General features: G+C 40.1%; 1 protein-coding gene and 1 long non-coding RNA gene across 6 annotated transcripts; both read right to left on the bottom strand.

Annotated features, from left to right (window-relative positions):
- On the bottom strand, positions 1-4442 carry LOC135595665 (auxin-responsive protein IAA21-like). The gene is made up of 5 exons (XM_065086931.1): positions 3834-4442; positions 2394-2623; positions 1687-1828; positions 1052-1113; positions 1-311 (listed from the first exon to the last, which is right to left on the bottom strand). The coding sequence occupies exons 1-5, from the start codon at positions 4295-4297 to the stop codon at positions 274-276; spliced, it is 936 nt and encodes a 311-aa protein (XP_064943003.1). The 5' UTR covers positions 4298-4442; the 3' UTR covers positions 1-273.
- A 2342-nt stretch (positions 4443-6784) lies between these two features.
- LOC135595674 (uncharacterized) lies at positions 6785-9757 on the bottom strand. 5 transcript variants are annotated; one of them, XR_010480589.1, is made up of 6 exons: positions 9527-9757; positions 9028-9173; positions 8812-8867; positions 7809-8049; positions 7321-7637; positions 6785-7250 (listed from the first exon to the last, which is right to left on the bottom strand). It is a non-coding gene; the product is annotated as an uncharacterized LOC135595674 (long non-coding RNA). The 5 variants fall into 5 exon arrangements; XR_010480592.1 differs by having other exon boundaries at positions 8438-8867; positions 9028-9757; XR_010480588.1 differs by having other exon boundaries at positions 9028-9757.
- Positions 9758-10205: the final 448 nt, after the last annotated feature.

The raw sequence follows: 10205 nt of genomic DNA, 5'->3' as shown, positions 1-10205 counted from the left end.
TGACACTTCCCAATAGGAAACAGTGCATGATAAATAAGTTGTAAACAGCAAACCCGACCATACAAAGACTTAAAGCAGCACAATCTGATAAAGCTTATGTCCCTACGACATATTAAGAGCCTATTGGCAAGTCTTAGTCCTTGCAGAACAGCAAGCCACAAAATATAATTAATATATATGAAACAATTGCTGACTAAAACCCTTGAACTTCCATTCTCAAAGACCATTACAGCTATCTGATTCATTTGTCCTTTCTCAAGCATGGCGTGGGGACTAGTTCCGGTTCTTGCATTTCTCCATGGCCCTCGGAGCTGGGAGAGGAAATTATAGTCTTATTAGTCTAAAATCAACAAAAAAAAAGTGCAGTAGGCAATAGTCTAATCTGAACATTGCAACCATAAGCAAGCGATCTGTAAAAATTATCAGTACCCTATGAAATTAATCATGACTATCCAAACAAAGCAAAGCTTTTAAATATAAATATGACAAAAACATCTTGCTCAATATACAAGATGCTAGAAACCCACCACTTAGGTTTTACTGGTCAGACTAAGTTGTGGGATTAAAAGAATGGTAATTAATAAAAATCAAATAAGCTACAAACTAGAATATCATAAGATAAGCAATACTTTACATCATACGCACTAGAAGCTTTAAGTGCTTACTAATTTGATAGTTTACTGTTGACTTTGACATTTTTTGAAGGCAAATAATGATTACCCTCATTTACCAAACACCACATATCATATTCATCATATTTGAGATATTAACTGATAGCTGGATACAACGTAAAACACGACAACTAGCCTGATCATGCATTAGATGTTTTAAAGATAAAAAATATAACTATTTTATAGGTATCAAGTTGGAACAACACAATAGCTAAATTATGCATCTTAAGATCATGTTAGAAGCACTCATCGATTCAAGAATTGAGATCTGCAAAATAAAAAAAAGAACATTTATAGAATCTTACATAATGTAGAACTTCTCAATGAAGGCAGCGAGATCTAGGAAATGTAACAAAGAACCTTTACAGGATCATACTTACCGAGTCCTATAGCATCTGAACCCTTCATGATCCTAAGCCTCTTGCAGGAGTCTGTAAACATCCTGTGATTTAAGAAACATGATTTGAATTCGTCAATATTAGAGATACTACGACTGGCAAAACAGAAAACACATTCGCATGCTTGTTGTAAGATGTATATATATATACATATATATATATATATATGTATATATGTATATTTGTATATATATGTATATATATATACATATATATATGTACATATATATGTATATATATATGTACATATATATGTATATATATATGTACATATATATGTATATATATATACATATATATATGTATATATATATACATATATATATGTATATATATATGTATATTCTAGATGAAAATGAATCTGAATGCAGCAGTTTTCATACTTGGGTAGTAGGTTGACACTAACAATGTGCCTAAATATTCTAGATATAAATTGTCTAGAGAAAATTGCAAATGGCTGTGTCCTAAAGGACATTGCATATATTATTCTGTTTATAAGAAAAATAAACTGGTGGAAAAAACTTGACATATATGATTTATAAAGTTGAACATATCTTAGTGATCTCTCCTCCTCCACTGAAATGATCAATATATCGGTGAGAAAATGAGGCACTTACTCCCAAGGCACATCACCAACAAGCATCCAGTCCCCATCCTTATCTTCGTAAGTCAGTACATATTCAGAGCCATTTAAAAGATCCATCAAACGGCTCTCAGACAATCCATCTTTGCCTGGTATTCCATGAGAACCACACTGACCTGAAATCATCAAATTACAAAGACAAGTAAACTCCTCGTAATGCTAAAATGTTCTTAGAAAATTAACTGATACTGAATAAGAAAATTTTTAGAAGAACTCTACTATATCATTTAGTCCACATTAAATCTCAGGTAAAATTGAATTCAATCATAAGAAAAGTTATCCATGTCTAAGTTCCTTGCAAAATATGCTCATGAATAACCCAGACGAAGAAAGCTAAAAAGAATTTCAAGTAAAATAAATAGCAATTGGATCCATAAGTCACCATCTATGGAATAAGAGAGAGTAGAATAATATGTTTAATCTATGAAGTCTATGACTTTCTTTTTATAATTGAGGACAAGGTGGGGCAAAAGTTTGATATTTGGTTATAATTACAGTAGATAGTGATTACTGAAATGAGAAGTGTTGCAAAAAATAATATTAAATAATTTTATTAAGCAAAGTAGATCAAGAAAAGAGCCATATAACATATTATTGTTATTGGTAAAAAGGCATCTATACATTTGAAGGGGAAAAAAAATCCTCAAGGCTCAAAGAGAATAAGGAAAAGCCAAAACTCACCAATCGTGAAGCAGCTGAACATCTTCTCAAGTGCTGATGACAGTTCCTTATAGTTCTTATATATTTTGAGGTCAACTTTCCTGAGGTAGGGGGCACCATCCATGCTAACCTTCACATAGAGACACCCTAGCCCTTGTTTTCCATCAGCATCATCTTTATTTTTAGATGGATTTGGAGCCATAGTATTTTTCCGGTAACTACGGATTGGTGGCCAACCAACCACCTGTGCCCTGGCACATACATAAGATGTTCAAAGTTCAACCCTCTTTTTACAAAAGATTATCTAGCCAAAGCTAATTGATTGGTCATTAATACAGAAATTTCCGTGTTTGTAATAAACAAGATAAATTAAAAAGCTGAATCTTTGGCTGGAAAAATTGGTAGCAACATCTCGTAATTTTAGCAAATACTAAGGGCTACACACCTTGATATCTAATAGGAAAACAAAATGCACAAGAAAGATCCATTATCAGCAAAAGGAACAAAATGATCTTAAGATATCTCATATGGAGAATAAGACTAAGCTACGGTCTAATAATATGCAAAGAAAACTATCTCGAGATAGAATAATGAGCTCTTGATCCTTCTACAAAAATTAAATGTGCAAATTTCCAAATTTTCTCTTGTAGGGCTGTGGCTTGAAAAGAATTTTTGTATTTTAGTACTACTTGCTTTGTTTCCCACTAAATCAGCCGACCAAATTATTAAAAAAGTTTAAAAAATTCAGTTCAACACAGCAGAAAATAAATCTTTTTTACCAGAGGACCGGATCTACAGCCCAACCAGCAATAATTAGTATTGCAATCGGAAGAAACCGGTTGGGATTCTAGCTTCTTACTATAATTTTATGAAAATGAAAGACATGCATATATTTAAACTCTTTGGTAACTTAACATGACTCCTTTTCCTCATCTGCAATTGGCGGCTCTTCCCTTCTGTCTGTGTTTTGGACCGGGAGGTTACATCACCAAGGTCGTAGTGTACATTTTAAATGCAAGGGATCTCTGGACAGGTGAAATTGCAGAGTGTTATGGTTGAAAGATGGATGTTGGGCTTTTGCTCAGGGGAGAGATGAAGAGGAAGGAAGGCTACGGAGAGGACTATCCCTCATTAAGTACCAAGAGGAGGATACGAACCGAGTTATTCGGCAACAAAAGAAACAACCACCCAGTTAAATTGACGGTAGAGAGTCGTGTCACTGGAGATCCCGTTGTTTCTCAAAGCACCAAAGCGTTGCCACCAAGATTCTACTTTTGTTGAAGCAAATATCACTCTTCTCTCAGAAAGGAAGTAATCAAGAAAACAGACCAAATAGACATGACATATTCAAAATGAAAACAGATTTTTAAACAGCATATGCATTAGAAAGATCAAAAGTTTCCCACAAAAGCCTCGACTTTTGATACCTCAAACACACCAAGAACAATTTAGGGCACTTACTTCGCTGCAGGAGCCATCGCACGATCGTTCCCAACGGAACTACCGACCTGTGCGGCGGCCTTCCGCTCCTGCCCGGCCGCCTTCGCTGCCGCATCCTTACCCCCAGTGCCCTGCCCAGAGAGCTGCCCTCCGCTGGCCCCGGCCACCGCCTCCCCTCTCGGCGAGAACAAGCCACCGCCTTTCCCCAGCTCCACCTCAGATCCACTCTCTCCGGACGCGAAGCTCCACTTCCCAACCCCATCGATGGCGTCGGAGAATCCCCTCTTGGCACCGGAGACGAAGCCCCTGGGGAGCAGCTCCAGGGTGAGCCCGACCTTGTCCTTGCGGTCGGGCGACACCGACCCCGGGAGCCCCAGCCTGAGCTCCGTGGCCTTGAGGTTGAGGGCCCCTTCCTCCCCGCCGCCGACGGCGGCGGAAGGCACCTCCGAGAGGCCTATGTAGTCATGTTCCAGTGGCGGTGACATCAACCTCCGTCGAGAGCACCAGAGAACATCAAAGTGGTGATGATTTGGGAGTCGTAGTAGCAGCAGTAGAATCACAAGAAAGAAGGCGAGGAAAGGAGAGAACCAGAACAAAAAGGAAACACCTTTGGGTTGGGTTTTGTTGTCGTTGGGGAGAAGCTTCCTATGGCTATATTATAGTTAGTTTAGCATAAAATGATATTTACTGTTTAATTAAATGGACCGGATTTACTTTTTGGAATTACCTATTACAGTCGATTAATCATCACTTTTGATATCTATAAATAAAAAAATTAGAAATTAAGATTTCATCAAGATGGGGACATTTAGCAAAATACTTGAGCTTTCCTCACAAGAAAAATGATATCCTAATTCGTATTTGTATTGTTTTTAGTATTTTAAGAAAAAATAATAAAAAAAAGAGAAAATACTTTTAAAAGCAACAAAAAAAAAGAGCTTTTTCCTCTCTTTTTCTTCACCTTTTGAAGCAAACCGCACCGACAAGTTTCTGGGAATTCCCTCAATGTTCCCTGATAAAGTTATCCTTTTTCACTTTTTTTACTATAAAAAAATGTTTTTTCTGCATGATTTCAGGTGAAAAAAGGGAGATGTATATTTTTATGATTCTTCTCTTGCATTTTGACCCAATTTGACCAATTAGATTAATAGTTGACGTCTCTATTATTTCTTTTCGATTTTAATTTATCCAACAACATAAATTCGTTTTCTTAGTCGTGACAATTAGTGGCCATCTTTGGGTTTAATGCCATCTCCTTGTCGTCGAGGCGAGACCCCGGCAAACCGGCAACCGGGTACAGCCGGTGCGGCCGCGGGGGCGACAGCGACGAGAAGGAGCCGGCCGACCGGCACCTGTCACGTCCGTACTGCCGACACCGACCGCGACGGCCCGAAACGTATCCGGGTCAATCAAAGCCGAACGACACGTGTGGCGCACGTGGGATCGACGCCCTCGAATACTGATGACACCAGGACGAAAGAGGGACCCACGGCGGGCGGCGTCGTGTGCGTCGATGGGGCGGGCGGGAAAGCGAGGCTCCTGTCTCGAGGGCGACACGAAGGCCCCGTGGATGTTGCACGGGGACGCGTGGCCGACATCTAATTAAAGAAGGAAAAGGTGGATGTTTGGGTGGATTGGGGAAACGCTTTGGACCACAACGATGCGGCCGTGAAAGGAGAGAACGCAAGTCTGCCTTCGTCTCTACCCATTCACACCCACCCGGAACGAATGAACCAGCTTCGCTCTTATCCACAGCACGCGGAGCAAACAGAGGGAACGCATTAATTGGTTGGATCATCGAATCAAAATGTCTAAAATCCAATTCTAATTCGAAGGATAATTATGGCTCGTGTCGACGTCCCTCAAAAGCGTGATTCGCCTCGGGGTGTCGTTGGAGCGTCGATGTCCTCGAGCACAGAGCGAGCGGACTCCGGGGGAAGAAGAAAGCGGCGCTCACGGATCGTTTGCGGCCTGTGCACGGCTCTTTCTACTCGCTTCCTTATTTTATCCCCAAGTGGGCCCACCCTGTCCCCCCGGCTCTCGACACGGTGGGTCCCGCGCGACATGGCCTACCCATCTATCATCTAAATGCTACGGTGGAGTCTACTGTCTCTGCAGGTCGCTCGCCCCAACCCCCACATGGGGAGGGAGGGAGCACCGTATGGAGACGGCTTTGAATCCCGTGCCTTGTGTGATCAGATTAGAATTAAGCCCCAAATCGGACGGCGTCGTCCCCGATGCTGATCTTACGCGGTAGGTCACCGATTGGATTCAATTTTGTAGGGCGATCGCTTCGGGGATCCGCACCCAACATTGACGGCACGATGTGGCTTCCGTGGCTAAACGCCATGAGAATTGGTGGTCCGGCCCGATTGGATCGCGTCGGACGCAGCGATAGGGGCCAATAATTGAGATCGGTAGGGCTGCGGGAACCAATCAATCATCAGTAGGTGACAAATGCTCGAGCACGGATATCAGCAGGAGATTTGGGCTGCTTCATTCGTCGAGGAGGACCAGCATAGCTAGTGAATCTTAGGTGGAAGAGAAGCTTTGTGTAGGTGGCATATGGAACAAAGTGACTGCAGCTCCACCTCAAACTAGGGTTTGTTTTTGTTCCTCTGTCAAACTGGATCATGGTTTCAGTTCTTTCTTTTCGTGGAACGAAGGAGGGAATTCTTTTCCTCCTTTTTAGTACTGTTCTTCCCCATGGGAGAATAAGGGTGGGCCTAAAACGCCTTTAAAGTACTGTTGCCTACATTAGCAGTAACAATGACATCCTGATATAGATTTTTAATCACTGTGAATAAATATATGGGCAGCACCAAAGAATGGTAATCTTTTTTAAGGAATAATTTTACCTACAACTTCACAGTATTAATTTATATTCAAGTGCATGAAGTTTTCATCAATACAAAATTTGGCGAGGGTCAATGTACAAATTCTAATATCAAAGGTTTTGACTCGAGGCACCCTAGAATAAACAATCATAAGGTAAAGGAATTGAAGAACACTTGCTCAATAAGTTCAAGATGTGCAATTTGATCCAAAGCGGTTTAATCCCGACAGTGGCTGGACATTTCACATCTCTTACTACAGAAACCATGCTTACCAAAAACTTCCACCGAGGGTGTCCCCTTGAAACATGAACACACACAACCATGAATGACTTCTTTACTTCCACCGTCACCAGATGGGTCTCGAAGTACCAAGCTTCAACAGAACTGAGACCTGACGAGGATAAGCATCAAGCCTGAGTGATGAGGGGAGCCGATCACTTTCATGATGTAGCACTTTGGTTCCTGGTAATGTGGCAGGTAGGATCCACCAAAGGAGGGGAATGATAATTGATGCCACCTTCAATAGCAATTGATGCCAACATCCAGGGAGCTCAGCCACCGATCCGCTTGGTTGGTTGGAGCTTTAAAATCATAGTGGCATCTGAAAACAACCCTCAATTCAGAAGGACCCCAATAAGGCAACAGTTTAGAGACGTTTGGAAAGTAATTACCTCCTGTCCAAATGCCAGCTCGGGTGCCGGTCGTTGTCGGAATCTCATATGCTGTGCTTGAAACAGTGGGCCGAAAAAGCAATCACTAAATATGGTCTCGGTCCCTGGTGCCTCCACAGCCTTCACCTAGATCAGTCGGCAAGAAGCAAAGCATGACATGAAAAGAAAATTTTTGGTGCACAAGGCAAAGATCACATTTCACACATCAATTTCAGAGGCTTCTGGAAATTCCAGAGATATGCAGAGCCTTCTCAAACTTCCAAAAGATTTTTGCAAGTGGTTTGCAATTGCTTGCACAACTAGTCCAATCCAGTGGTCTGAAGACAAAAATCAAGGTTTCAATGAAATATGATGCTAAACATAGCTAATGAAAGTTTTACTGACTCAATCAAAACATTTGAAAAGAAAAAGAAGATCATTAAAGTTCTTTTTGTCATTGTAAGAAAACACAACTTCACTGCATTATAGGAAGTGGAGAATACATATACCTCAATTTCTAGGAAAATCTTTTTTCTCGAACAAGGCCCATGTTAGTAACGTGACGGCAACCAGTGCAACAACTATAATGAGAAAAAAGTGCAAACAACTAAAATCTTTTGCATATGATATGTAGGTCCTTGAAGCTGCAATCCTTGGTAAAGTAGGAAATGGGTGTGGTGGTTTCCAACTTCACATGAACTGAGAGTGCCTTGCAGTTATTCCCACTTGAAAGACTGGTGTGAGCTAAGACTGCAGCAAAGAATATTCATGTCAGCATGAAGCTATTTTTGATTCATATCATGGACATGTCAGCTAGTAGCTTCAGCAAACAAATTTCTCGCAATTACATATCCACTAAGTCAAAACATTAAACAATTGTGACTCAAAAAGGAGAAACAATTTTAACTTTCTTTCACAAAATATGACTAGTTTTCCCATTGTAATGGATGTTAAGCAACATTACTTGTCATTTGAACCTTCTTAAACTAGCAGAAAGATGGAACGGAGTTCCTAATAAGCTACGAACAACCAAGAGTTAGAAATAAATATTCCATCCTTGTTGCTTTCTCTAGCAATGGACAAAACCAAAAATATTAGCATTTCACAGAATATCCATGATTCTTATGTCTGTTCTTACACATGAAATGAAAAATCATCTTAAGCCAGTCTTAAAGTTGGAAAATGAAGTTCTCTTGTCCAGAAAGCCAAAAGATACCACCACTAATGGATTAAGGAATAAATGGATGGATGAAAGGGCTTCTTCTCTTTCATGACCAACCAACAATCTTCTCATGCTAGGTTTCACCACTTTGCTGCTTCTGGTATTGATGTGAAATCATTGAATCCACCAAAATATCCTGCCATGTCGGTCTGTATGTGTGTTTGCATACCTAAATTTTGGTGTTCAAATTTGTTATTTTGTTGTGATGATGGTGTCGGCATGATGATGGCAGAAAAACCAGAATCTCATGGAATTTTAAATATAAGACGATGACATAGCATGCATGTTACCATTTAGGACCTTTGTTAAGATGATAACAATTGTGACATCGAGCTGAGATTTACACCTGTGTAACAAGAAATATCAGTAGAGAGTTATCAGTAAGCACCAAAAAAAAAAAAAAAATCAATCTAAATTTCTTATTGCTTAAATAACAATGAGTTGTGAGTTATAGCTACATCTGTGCATGTCTATATTTGCCTAGACATAGAGAAGGAAAAAAGAACCTGGTTTGCAAACCCTGTCTGATGCATCAGCATGCACTGAAGTTAGTTGATGATATGACATGGAGAACAGCACAATTGTTTCACCTTCTGCAATGTCTTATTCTATAAAAAAAAATCATAACATGGTGTTCCATTTCGAAATCAGTCTGCAAAAGAGGATAAATCATGACGACCATCATCTAGCATCTTGATGTCGTAAAGAGAAATACTAATTCATATCTATCTGAGCCAATAAAGTATCTACTGAGTAGACAACACATTCAAGAAACATTTACAACGTTCAATAACTACAGAAATTGTGCAAAATGGAGTCTCAATTTCTCGATTAGGAAGTTATAAGATGGAATTACTGAATCCTTACAATAATTATTGGTTCGATGTTTGGAATGTGAAGCAGCACGGATGATTAATATGATCCGTAGAATATGACCGATAAGAGTTCACAAGACAGAAACACGAGAAACCAAAATCTAATGGCAAACGTGTTGTCGGAATTTACCGATAACTCGGACAAACTAAGAATCATCAGATTCCAAAGAATGAGTTTGGAGGGTTTCGAGACTCAGAAAACGTCACCAGACTGCCACAATGAGACGAGATCGAATAGGATTGCAAGTAGATCGGATCGAGTCACCAACTTGCGCTCTCTCACTGGTACAGTCGAAGTGGAGAGACTCGAAGGAACGCAGCCGCCGTTGCCGCGGTGGTCGAAACTCACACCCCTTCCAAGCGCGGTCGTCACTTAAGTGGTGCTTGACGTGGGCTGTGTTGGGCCCAACTGTGGCCCATCTATTAGACCTCCACGTGTAATAATAATAAAGCTTTAGTGAAAATTAATTTTGTGATGGTAATCTAACAAAATCATCAAATGTTACTCTGAACATGATGAGTCATCGAAAACAATATGTTACCGACGATAGAGTGTTACGAACTGATGGTGATGTGACGCAAGAATGATCATAATAATTTTAAATCATACAAACCATATTAAAAATCCCTCAAAAATATTAAGTCTTGTTAGTCAAAATAATAATAAAAAAAGAGTAAAGCAAGCATAATAGATTTCGTGGGCTGATGTCAACTATTGTTGACGCGTCTTGACCGGACCAAGTTAGGTTCGGTCCATTTGCCATCGATTCGTGATCGTGAGAAAAAGGCTCCTACGTGTCCCATCTTTA

Source organism: Musa acuminata, chromosome BXJ1-10 (genome assembly GCF_036884655.1).
Source record: "Musa acuminata AAA Group cultivar baxijiao chromosome BXJ1-10, Cavendish_Baxijiao_AAA, whole genome shotgun sequence".
NCBI lineage: Eukaryota > Viridiplantae > Streptophyta > Magnoliopsida > Zingiberales > Musaceae > Musa > Musa acuminata.
The sequence above is the reverse complement of the archived record's forward strand: the minus strand, read 5'-3'. Positions and strand labels throughout refer to the sequence as shown.